At 40.9% G+C, this 12,968-nt stretch overlaps 1 protein-coding gene across 1 annotated transcript; it reads right to left on the bottom strand.

The window, feature by feature from the left end:
- Positions 1 to 5,121: 5,121 nt before the first annotated feature.
- On the bottom strand, positions 5,122 to 11,394 carry LOC140951849 (uncharacterized). Its single transcript, XM_073401210.1, has 2 exons — positions 11,316 to 11,394; positions 5,122 to 7,206 (listed from the first exon to the last, which is right to left on the bottom strand). The coding sequence occupies exon 2, from the start codon at positions 7,193 to 7,195 to the stop codon at positions 5,147 to 5,149; it is 2,049 nt and encodes a 682-aa protein (XP_073257311.1). The 5' UTR covers positions 7,196 to 7,206; positions 11,316 to 11,394; the 3' UTR covers positions 5,122 to 5,146.
- Positions 11,395 to 12,968: the final 1,574 nt, after the last annotated feature.

The raw sequence follows: 12,968 nt of genomic DNA, 5'->3' as shown, positions 1-12,968 counted from the left end.
TAACCCGTCATTTCGCTTAAGTGAGGACTTAGTGCTGAAAGAATTGGATTAAAGGAGAGTTTGTAGGAGGGTAGTTTCTACGCCAGAATCTTCTCGACGAAATATCTAGGTTACCTGTAAGCGAAGCAATCACTCCCGAAAAGCATAAAACACCAGGCTTGCTATCACAACTAAGCTAGGGCTCCCCGATGGGGCTTACTGCCTCACCACCGCTCCTTCGACGCCGAAAATAATAATATAACCCTTTTATCCATTTACAACTGTTTTTACACGATCTGAAACTTCACATAGCCTATTGAATGAGAATATTGACGGGGTCCATCTGATGGGCGGCAGGAGGTTAAGTCGAACCTCCTAAGCTGAAGATCCCTGCAGTAGTAAAACAACAAAAAAAGCCTTTCCTATTTAATGGAGCCTTAAAAAATATTACAGAAAATTATTCCTGCCATTCGATATTCTACTTGAGCCTTAGGCTATGTTCAAACTATACCGGCAGAGGCGGGTCCATATAAGTGTGGGGAGGAGGCGGTCATCCAGATTCTAAGACAAGCGGGGGCCGGTCTAAAAAAAAGACAAAATTTCGGCCCTTCGGTCCTCAGTTGGTATAAAAATAAGAGGGGGCCTCCCCTGGATCCGCCACTGATACCGGATATATTTTATTTTTCACCGTGACGCGACGATAAGCTATCAGCTATAGTGTGAACTCTCGATATATGACTCTTTAATCGGCAAGGCGCAGCTTCGCTTCGTCACAGAAATCACGCTGCCACAACCGTTCTTGTGTGTGAACAGAAGTGCTATCCTATATGATTTCTGTGCTGGCGCAAAATTTGTCCGGTATAGTCTGAACATACCTCTAGACTAAAACATACGCAATAAAAACAGGAAACAAAGACTGGGTTGTCACAGGAGCCGATGGTTGTCAGTTGGAATTTGCAGACCGCCAATCTCAATTCTCGCCATGAGTAATAAAAAAAGAAAAAAAATACATCGATCTGATTGATCTGTAATAGATCTGTAGGACCCAGGGGAGGGGGGGGGGGGTACTTTAGGAATTTCTGGGTGGGGATGTGCTGCTGGGACCCTGGAACCCTTAACCTATACCAGAGCTAGTGCTACCCTATACTAGAGTAAACTCCCCAAATCCCCCTATCCTAGAGTAACTGTTTCCCTAGTCTAAATAAAATCTTCAACCAACTGATCAGTTTCCTGAAAAATAATACCCTTCACAGCGGCACATACCTATATAGCCCATATATGGCAGTATCCCCCCCCCGCCCCACGGGCTGTAGGATGACTGAGAATGCAGGGCTTGATAGAGTCTACCGAAAGAAAGGGAGAATCACGCAACGAACCGTCGCTATATCAATATATAGGACCTTTTGGCTCAACAAACCAACTCAGTATTTATTTACGGTACTAAATCCCCCGTCGTTATCCCCTATTTTTGCCAAGAAGAAATTTACTTATGTGCTATAAAAACACGCGTTTGCTATGAAAACACGCCATGATTATTTTTCACTCTTCATGTTACTTTGAAACCCACTTGGTAGTCCCAATGTTTGGCAGTAGATAAAATTAAAATGTTCTAAACACTCAAACAAAATAAGAAAGGCAAAAGTCAGCTTACCTCCCCATCCATATTAACACGAAGGTACTGCAACTACTGGTAGTATAGTGATATAAGCTGCTAAGCCTGGGGTCACGGCCACCACTTGAGTCGCACCGGAAACAGTGATGTTAATTATACAGTCGGAAATGAGAACTCCGAAGTTGGAAGTCGGAAGTCCGAAATCAGAAGTCGGAACTCGAAAGTCAGAAGTCAGAAGTCGGAAGTCCCTTCTCGGCTTTCGTAGATATAACGAAACCTCCTAATCATTGGCTTGCAACCACGTGACAAGGCGGCCATGTTGGTGTTGTGTTAGTGGTCAATACAATAGAATTTTTCTCGAAGAATTCATATGGAAATAGGGTTTAGTTCCCAGAAGAGAGAAATGCTTTTGTTCTGACCACCAACACACCACCAACATGACTTTCGTGACGTCATGTGCAAACCAGCAATGGTCCCTTGGCCCTTCGTTATACATGTATATATCAAGGGTCCGCTGTGTTGCAGAAACTAGTGTCAGGTAAAATATAGTTGAACGATCGTCAGAAATATGCTCTAAAGTAAGCGAAATACTTCAAAGGTAAGGCTTTTGTTTTTACCTGTTTACAGTTGAAAGTTGGATAAAGTTTCATCATTAACCGAGTTCACTAATTTTTCTTACCATTACTAAAACTAGAAAGTTTTAGTACTTCCTGGTTCTACATTAATTATCATCGATTCGCGCTCTTTCACTAGATTCCGGCCGGTCACCTCTGGAAACGGATCACCGGGTCTAATAGTGCGCCTCTGCCGTAACAATCGCAAAAATTATTGCATATTTTCAGCAGCTTCTTTATTCTCTACCCGTTTTTAGCGAACATTTGTTTTATGATTTCGCAGAAAAAGTGCGGGGGGAGGGCAAGTTCCTCCCAGTGCCTCCCCCTACGCGTTCCCCGACTTTTAGGGATAACATTCGTGGAATTTTAAGGTATAAGAGATACCTGTTTTAAGAGTTCCGGGGATAAGGGATAACAGACCCACCCCTCCCCCTCCTGCCCCCTAAGAGGGACTCAGTATTTTGTCGAAGGAACCAGAACCAAAAAGATATGGTTTCGTTCAATAAAAATACCATCTATAAGACAGCATTCAAGCCAGTGTTACTATAAAAGTATTACAGGAAGTTTAGACTATTTAAACTTAAGCTTATATTTTCAGCGGCCACGATTCCGCCGGCATTGATCACCAAGAGCAAATTCTGATACGAGCGGTCGGGGAATGTCAACAAAGGGGAGTTTACCCATACTTACATTTCATGCTATACGTACCTCTTATTCCTCCTATTCATCGCCAATGAACTTCCTTGAAATACGAAGAAAATTTCCCTGTTCTTGCTCGCAAGAAGACGTAGCCACATGCAGCCTTTCTAAATCGAAAGCGATCCCCGCGGAAATTTTCGCGCATGCTCAGACGTTTGACCGCGTTGTGCCCTTACATCAGGATGCGTCAACGTCAGACGACTTTGTCGATCAGGTCCCAGTTGTTCAAAAGTTGAAGAACGATATCCACTGTATAAATCACTATCCAGTGAATAACGCAATTGGTTTCCCTAATACTTTTCCGCCCCATAGCGCTCTCCACAGCCTTTGAACAACCGGGTCCAGCTTAAGATTTATGCAACTCGTTCCCTGGGAACCACACTTTAAGCACGTCAAGACACGCGCAAAACCAGCCCTGATTACTTAAACAAAAGCGAGCTAACAAAATGCGACAAACGTCAGTTTATTATATTTATTTTCTTCGAAATAGTAAGAAGATGAGGTACTTTTTTCCACATTCTGCGCTTTCCTACCCTGGTGTCAGAGGTTTTTCTTGAAATTTTTCTTCTCCTTTTTCTTCGTGGCTCGCTCCCTCTTTCGCCAAGAACAATTTCAAGAAAAACCTCTGGGACTAGGGTAGTGTCTTCCATACAAACACTGCAAATCTTTACCGTAAAAATTAAGTCAGCGGGAGCATCTTTTTCAGTAGCCTGCGAACAGCAGACGCATTTCCGGTCGTCGCTTCTGAAACGACGACCGGAAATGCGTCTGCTATTCGCAGGCTACTTTTTCAGTACCCTGGGTGCCAGAGACTTTTCTAGCGCGGTTTCCAGTTTCTGTCAAGTCTTTATAGTGACCCGCGCGAAAATTCCCACCGCACGCGAGAAAAACTTCTGGTACCCAGGGTACTTTTTCAGTCAGATGTAAAGAAAATTAAAGGTCATTTAAATAAGCGATGTCAGTGCCAGGCAAAGCCTCAATTTGTGTCAGAAGAATCATTTTCCTGGAAGCTTAAGTTTGCGATTTTTTCAAAGCGGACTTTTCACAAACATTATAGAGAATGAACAAGCAATATAAAGTTATTTCACGTTCTTAAAGTTGTTGCATGAATATTAGTCTCTGACAAGACTGTTAGTCTACGAACAAGTGTGAGACGTACACTAATTTCGAAAAGTTAGCGAAACACTTAATTAATCATAAGCTCCTTTTCACACCAAAACTCATTGAAGCCTCAGTATACTGTGAAAAACAAGCGGTTCGGTTAACTCGGTTAATGATTGTTTTTTCATAAAAGCTGTCTACTGATTTCCACCGACTACAAAACCCGAAGAGATACCCCCTACAATGGACTATACGAGGATACTCCTCCAGGTCGAAAGGGGTACTTTTTTCACCCTAGAGTTATGTCTAAGGTTAGCAATCTCGAGAGTGAAGCTTATAGAAAACGGGCTAAGGAAAAACGGATCTTCTACACTGAATGCTTCCTGTATTTGGTTTTGTTCCTTCTAGACAAAAAACGACTATTATTATACCTCCGTTTCTGGCCGGAAATTCACCGTTTTGACCTTGAGCATGACACAAAGTTGGTGTTTTGTCGAAATGCACCACGGGAGTGTTTTGAAGAGACTGTCGCTTCTTTTACTGGCTATTACGAGGCTGCTTTCGAAACTGGATCAAACTTCGTCCAACAAAACAGTCCCATGGTGCAATTTGGCAAAAATCCTACCCAGTCTTGGGCGCATTCTCAAACTTAATTAGACTATTTACAGTCCCAAGGAGCCCTATTTTTCCGTGAGATCGTCAAGAACGAGCACCACAGTCGAGCGTCTTGACTGGGTCTAGCTTAAAGATGACTTTGTCATCTACTTCGGGGACTCGTCTTCTTTAAACCCGACGCCCAGCGCTCCCCCCCACCCCCCTCCGGTACGATAAAAAAAGGGCTGCTAATGATGGTAAACGCTCATTCTCGACGATCTTGCGGGAAAACAGGGGGCTGTGAACAGTCTAGCTTAGACTGCGAGCAGTATCTCGTTTTCTTCAGATTTGCTGAGGGGAGTGCAGGCACGCGCGAGCGTCGAGCATCGAAGCCGCGAGACGCGAGAAACGCGGGCGGCAGCCCCTTCAGCCACGCGCGTGGTTATTGTTGTGTCTCGCGCGTTTCGCTCGACGGACTACAGAAAAAATTGAGAGACTGCTCGTACTCAAAGTCTAGCTCAAAATGGCCAATAAACCAGTTAACGTTTTATTCGTCGTCGTAGCGTTCCTTCTTGGCTGTGGACTCTCCACAAGAAGAGGAAATATCACTTAAGGCTTGGCTATATTCTGTGAACTTTCGTTTTAGACAAGCGCACGTTTCGCCTGCCTTTTCTCGATCTTTTCTGAAGCTCTCCGTGATAGAAGCTTGATCATTCACTCTACATTGTAGTCCAACTGATTCTTCTTGAAGCTGAGAAATGTTTCCCTCAATACTTTTGAGTTCTTCTAGTAATTCTTTTCTTCTTCGCCCTAAATTTTCCTTTTGAGTACAAACATTTTTCAATTCTGCTTGAAGTTGCTGGAGAGTAGAGCTCGCTTCTTTTTCTCTAGCCTGTTTCTCTGTCAATTCTCGCTGAGCCCTGCGGAGTTCAGCGCGATTTAGCTCCTTTTTGTCTTGAAGCCGCGCTACTAACATACTGGCCACGTCACTTTCCTCTCGAATGATCTTTGCTAGAGAGCTGCTCGAGCCATCTTCACGTGCTAATGAAGACTCATCTTGTTCGGAGCACGTGTCTTGTTCCTGTGACGCTATGTTTCCAATAGCGGATTCTGGGATATCAACACCTTCACTGTCCAGTGGCAACACAGATTCGGAAAACTGAGAATTTTCGTCCAGTGTGTTTGAACTGTAAGGCACATTTACTTCCAAGCTATCAATGGCGCAATTTACCACGCATGGCACATCAACAACGTTATGATCTTCATCATCTGTTTCGTCCTCCTGAAGGTTTATTAAAACGCTATTTTCGACAGTCACAGAAACACAACTATTCTGTGTCAACGCACTTGTTGAGACGCTCTGTTGAGAATCATTTTTGACGTTAGAATGGCTGCAATTTACGATCTCACTAGAAGAAATAGTTGGAGAAATGCAAGAGACTGGAGTGCTTTCAAGAAGAGATGGAGAATTACCCATTTCATCCTGCGAGCAATTGTCATCAGAAGAAAGTATACCCTGTGACGGACTCTGACGATAGAATCCTTCTCTAGGGAGAAAACTAGTTAAGCGCAGACTATAACCCTTATATACATCATCCGCCTTATCCAGTTGGCCGCGCGCTGTAGTATCGTTGTGATCAGAGTTTTTGGCAGGTAGAACTGTGGTAGCAGTGTGGGACGCCTCCTCTACATTGTCCTGGGTATAGAGCTGGTATAAATCAGGGTATTTCCGTGCTAGTTGCTCCACACCGAGGCCTGCAGAGTCCAGGATTACTTTCTCAACAAGGTCGGCCTTTCGATCTCGAGCAACATCAAGCGGGGTTTGACTTTCGCCGTTTTTCGTAAACTTGTAAAGAATTTCGTGATAATCCGACAAAAGATATCTCACAGTCTTGACGGAGACGTTGCTACGCGAGAGTATATGAAGAATAGAATCGCCACGGTCATTCTGTAGATTAATTGCTTTCTTCAGCGCATCTCTAGGTAACTTTTCCATTGTCTGCAAACTAGAGAGGCGTTCAAGCAAAATTTTCATACAGTTCTCATAGTACTCTAACTCACTGTTAATGGACCCTTGTTGGGTTATGCATAGCGCACAAATATGAAAAGCAGAGTTGCCTTGTACTTTGTCTCTTATAAACAATCCATGAGGGTCTTGTTCAGTGAGCGTATACAACACCAAACTGAACTGGTTGGAAATGAATTCCACCGACCGAGGGGTCGCATCGCGGCTTCTAACAAGATGTAGCAATCTCACAGCTCGGTGTAAACCTGTTTCGCCGGTTCGCTCAGCCACGACAAATGCCTTGAACTTCATCTTTGTAAGAAGCCAGCTTAAAGCCTGAGTTCTGCCTAACACACACGCCCACTGTACCAAAGGAAAGCGGAATTCCGCAAGGGCATCCGGGACATTGCTCTGCGCATTCCATCCCGTTTGCAGATGAGAGTAAAGCGCGACTTTTAAGGCCCCTAAGTCTGGCGGATTCCTGCAGGCATCGGCAATCCCACTCAATGCAATGATCATTTCGTTGTGTTTTACTGAGCAGTTGTTGGGACAAAACACAGTATGATCGGGTTTGATGCCGTTCACAGCCATTTCAACGCATCCTAAAAACAAAACAACACTGAAATATGAATTCAGTTTGTAACATATCTATCAAACCATAAACATGAAAGCAGGATGGATTATAATCCCTACTATGATAACCCAAGAAGGTGAAACAATAGTTTATATATGAAGGGTGCCTATTCGAGACCAATTGTACACATGATAATAATCAAGTCTAGCTAGTCCTGGCCCAGATTTACAAGATTAACTTGTTTCCCTCTGTGAAATGTGGGATGAAAATACATTTCAGAGCAGACTAAAAAACTACAAGTTTACCTCACTATCAAAAAGTTTTGGAGTAGATACTGTGTAATAATTTGTAAGCTACCACTAGCCTGAGTGCAGATGTCTCATACTTCCTTGTTGCAGAGAAAATAGGCAATGTGTGCATGCAGGTTAGCTACCACAAATTACTCTTTGACAAAAGAGTTTTTTGTGTAGAACTCTGTTTTCTTCCATCAGATTTATCGCCTATGATCTGAGCGAAAAGCTTAGTCCATAACTTATAGTAGATTCAAATAAAATTTCCTTTACAGTGCTTTCACAGAGCCATCAAGAAGCATGAAGACCAAACAAAGGGTTGGCAAAGTGGTGCCAAGCTTGAATTGCTTAAGAGACAAAATATTAATACTATCGTGAGAAAATACCCAATTTTAAACACTGTTCCAGAGAGCTCAAAACATCATCCTTATTTGAGAGCCAAACAGTATTAAAATCTGTACCCAATGTGTGACAAGAACTGGTAAGAAAACAAATTCATTGGCACGACCATCTCTGCTTATTCCTTTTTTTATCTTACGTTTCACTTATAGAATTCAGGCTCAAAATAATTTTCGGACAGTGGCCTGTCATGTTGATTGGCCAAACAAGTTTTAGCTTGGTCATGGCCCATTTCTGACTGGTCAATTGTTGAAAAATAGCAAACAGCTGACAATATTGGTATTCACAAAGCCACAGAAGGAGACCGTCTCATTAGTATTCTCTGAATTTATATCTGCAAGCAGCTATAATATTTTATGATTTAACTGTTTTTATAAATTACAGAGTTATTTAAATTGACTAAATTTATTGTTCCAGTCGTAAATTTTATTTGAAAGCCATGCACTTGACCCAATCAAAATGACCAGCCAACTGAAGCTTTGTCAGAAAAATGGTCATCTTGGCCGGACATTGTCTGTTAACCAGCAGGTATTTCAAGCCCTGACATTTACAAAGTATTTGTCAGATATTTGAGAAACGTAAGCTGTCAATAGTAATAAGAGAGAGTGAGTGTTGTTAAAGAATATAGGGATTATATTTGTGGGAGTTATGTTTATTTGGCTGTTTCTTTCTGTGATACGTTCCTTTATACCTTGGATCCACAAATATTCTGTTTGTGTAAGGTACCTAACCAAATTTTTGACAAAACAAATGTTTAAAGAAACTTGTACAGTGAAACATTTTGCAGATGTTGCAGATGTTTCACATTTTTTATAAACATCTTGATCCTCCAAACTTTCCTATTACACTTTGTCAAAAAATAAGAATAATATTTGCCAAAAGTTTACACTGGTTTCACTTCTTGTCTAATTTGCTGCGTTTGAGTTCGTTACCTACATTCCAGGCTCGCTGCCTATTGGCAAAGTCCAAAACTTGTATCTTTGGAGGGAAAGGCTTAAAAGAACGAGAAATATGTTTAAATTTGTTTTTTTAGTGGGATTAAGGGGCTATTTTTGAAATGAATTCAACACGTAGCAAAACCCGTTGTTACCGCCAAAAGAGTTCATGTAGTGGCATGAAATAACCAGGGAAAGGATTTAGCAATAAAGTTAATCAGACTACATCTCAGCCTGTAGCATTTTGTAAATAACCGGTTATGGACAAAAAAGGCCCTTCGAAGTACAAAGAACACACGATAATAATAATTATTATTAATTTTCCTGATAACAACAGTTCAGAAAGTCAATCCAGAGCTCAAAAATTTCTGGATAATATATAGTTGCAACACGTGCAAACACTGTTTAACACAGAATGCTCATCAATGACAAGGAAAAAGTTACTTTTACATGAATCACTAAAACAGACTGAAGTCTAAATCTACTACATGACAACTGAAAAATGGAAGTGGATGGTAAAGTTGATGAATTGTTGTGTTAAGATGGCTTGATACAGTTTTTCAGCATCAACACCTTCCAAGTTTGAGCATAAACTACCTCGCCATAAACAAAGGTTTGGAAATATTTCCACCACAGTTGTATTAGATAAAGATGAAAACTTGTTATGATCAGGGTTGCAATGACATTGGAGTTGTCATATCAACGAAATGATGCCATTACCTATTTTACTTGCAGCAGTATTTCTCGGCTCTGGGAACTGTTCTTCCAAAATTGTTTACAGAAGCTTTTTGTTCCAATAGCCGCCTTGATGTTCATGAAGTTTAAGCAAAATCTGTGAGAGCATTATCGAGATATTTCGGGATGAAGGTTTAATGGTTAGAAATACAGTAAAAAATGGACAATCTTGATGTTTGGCCGTTTTCTGTAGAAAACAAAGCGCTTTTGACATGCAATTTCACCTCATAGTGGTTTAGATCTTTTTAGAAACACATGCAGCGGAAGATCTTGGAGATAGGTCCAGCTGATTGCTAGAACGAAGGATTTGTTTAGTGTGTATCGAGGTGCTGTTGTTAGCGGTTTTGTAAACATTTCAGTCTACTTTAACAAACTAGCAAATAATTTTTAAACCGCTTGATAGATTTTTTTTTAAAGAGATTAAAGAGATTCTTGAGACTATCCATCCTTTTATATGACCTTTAAGTTTCAAGATTATTGATATATTGTAAGGCAATAAAATAATAAGGGCTACAATTCGCTAATATTTTGTCAGAAATTTTGTGTTTACAAGTGAGAGCCTCTCAATATTTTTGGGTATTGTCTCCAAGTTTCATATTTTCATGCACAACAATAGCTAGCAGATTTGCATATTTCAAATGCATTGTTAGTTACTGCTGTTCATGTGAAAATGAAACTTGGAGGCAGTACCTTGAGTAATAAGAGGCTTTCACTTCTAAACATGAAACTTCTGATAAATATTACGAAATTGTAGTCCTTATTTTGCTGCCTTACAATATATCAATAATCTTGAGACTCAAAGGTCTCCTAAAATGATGTTTATTCTCAAGAAGCTCAATTTTTTAAAGAAAAAAAATCTATCAAGCAGTTTTAAAATTTTTTACTAATTTGTTAAAGTAGACCAAATGTTTACACATCCGCTAACAAGAGCGCCTGCATACTCATCAAATCCTTCTTTCTAGCAATTGGCTGGAGCTATCTCCATGATCCTTCACACACGTTCTTTAAAAGATTTAAACTACTATGAGGTGTAGTTGCATGTCAAAAACGCTTCATTTTCCACAGATAACGACCAAACATCAAGATTGTCCATTTTTAACTGTATTTCTAACCACTGATAATGCTCTTACAGATTTCGCTTAAACTTCACAAACACCAAGGCAGCTGATGGAGGAAAAAGCTCCCGTAAACGATTTTGGAAGAACAGTTCCCAATGCCGAGAAATACTGCTGCAAGTAAAATAGGTAATGGCGTCATTTCGTTGCTATGACAACTCCGATGTCATTGCAACCCAGATCATAACAAATTTTCATCTTTATCTAATACAACTGTGGTGGCAATTTTTCCAAATCTTTGCTCATGGCAACGTAGTTTATGCTCAAACTTTGGAGGTGTTGACCCTGAAAAACTGTAACGAGCCACCTTACTGCTTTAATACCACTACTAGCAAGTTTGAGTTTATGGTTGTTGTGTTCATTTTGAAATAGGAGCCCATGGTTTCTGTCGACTTCCCTGTCCTATCTCTTCTTAATTATCCAATCACATAGTATTTTCTTGTAGCCGTAAACAGGAAAAAGCAATTCAAATAATGTAGTCAATTCATAATCCGGCAGTAGTATAAACCAAATGGTAAATTGAAAGAAGTAGTCGGACGTGTGCTATATATAAGGCACGTACGATTTAATCAGGATGTGTATGCCAATAAAATCTATGAATGTCCGTATTTCGTTGCAAATAGAATCTCCATAAATTACACAACAGCCGTAGGTGTTACCCACCTCATAATATGTTGTTTGTCCCACGGTAATTATTGTCAAGAACAGGCACCATATTCGATATTTGTTCTTTTTGTCTGGGAAGACAGGAGCCACAAAATAAGTGTTGCGTACATGACACGCTTCTTGTTGACGTCCAATAACCGCTGATCGTGGTCAAGTGAATAGTTCCTGTGTCACAGTGATATGTGTATCCCCGTGATATGTGTATCCCCGTACACATATCCCTAGTGATATGTGTATCCCTCCAATATGGCTGCCAGTGAAATGTGCACAGGAAAAAATAACGGATTCCCATTTTTGGATATTTTAGGGTATTTAAAGAATACCCATAAAAATCCCAAATTTGGCAAAGTGAGACAAGTCCCAACCAGGGAATTCCCAACCAAGTTCCCTGATTGGGACTTGTCTCACTCTTCCAAATTTGGGATTTTTGTGGGTATTCTTTAAATTCCCTAAAATATCCAAAAATGGGAATCGGTTATTTTTTCCTGTGGTGTATCCCCTACCCCCCACCCCTCCTAGCCTGTTCCAAGCGTTCAGATAGTGGAGAGCGGTGCGAAGTAAAGAAAGCGATAAAAAGTAGAGGGGGACTGTTCTCAACTCTCCTCCTCCCTCGCTTTTATTTTTTCGCGCTCCTTTTTACTTCGCACCGCTCCCCACTATCTGAACGCCTGGAACAGGCTACACCCCTCCAAACAAGTGTCGGTTTTATTTCTGTTGTTTTTGTGAATTTTGCAAATCATCGTCAAAGACACTACAAATGATTCAAGATTACGAGCAACACAATCGACAAAAGAGCAACGATTCGAGACAAAATAATCGCAAAGCTGTCTCTGGCGACTTTACTTCTTCGTGGGCCGCAATGTTGATGTAAACATTCGTTCTCGCTCCTCTCCTTATACAACGTGATTATAATTCATATGTCACTGGTCACTTTAAATAAGTATGACTGACAAAACTTCATTCAGCAAGGGATAACTCGAATAGTCAGAAAATAGAGAGGGGATACACATATCCCTGCGCTGGTTCAGTGATATGTGTATCCCCCCCAGCAAGCACCATAATAATCCACCTTTTAAGTTGTTTGACTCCTGTCTTAAACCTAGTTGGATTACTAGTTGTTCTGATAGATTATATGGACGATATTTCCTTTGGCAAGAGAAGAAAAAACAGGGGATACACGTATCTCTGCGCCGGGTCAGTGATATATGTATCCCTTCTGCGAGCGCCACAATATTCCATCTTTGCATGTTGTTTGATTCCTGTCTTAAGCCTAGTTGTGTTACTAGTTATGTTCGATGAGATCGACGATATTTCCTTTAACAAGAGAAGATATTTCCTTATTGTGTCTTGGATGAGCATCAGTGTTTATTGTATCCCCACCCGGGATACACATATCACTAGGGATATGTGTATGGGGATACACATATCACGGGGATACACATATCACTGTGACACCTTTCAGAGTCACGCTTTCTTCGCATTAAAAGACACGCGTACAATCCAGATTGTTTCGATTTTCGTGCAACCCGGAACAAAACTCTGAAAAATTATTGATCCATACAGGATACAGTAGCTGTCTGTTACATAGTTAGCCTGCCACGCAGGCTAGTTGCATAGTTTGCTACACAGCCGTTTTTAGTGAGGAGGAAA

Source organism: Porites lutea, chromosome 11, assembly GCF_958299795.1.
Source record: "Porites lutea chromosome 11, jaPorLute2.1, whole genome shotgun sequence".
NCBI classification, from domain to species: Eukaryota; Metazoa; Cnidaria; class Anthozoa; order Scleractinia; family Poritidae; genus Porites; species Porites lutea.
Note: the sequence above shows the minus strand (reverse complement) of the source record. Positions and strands in the feature narration are given on the sequence as shown.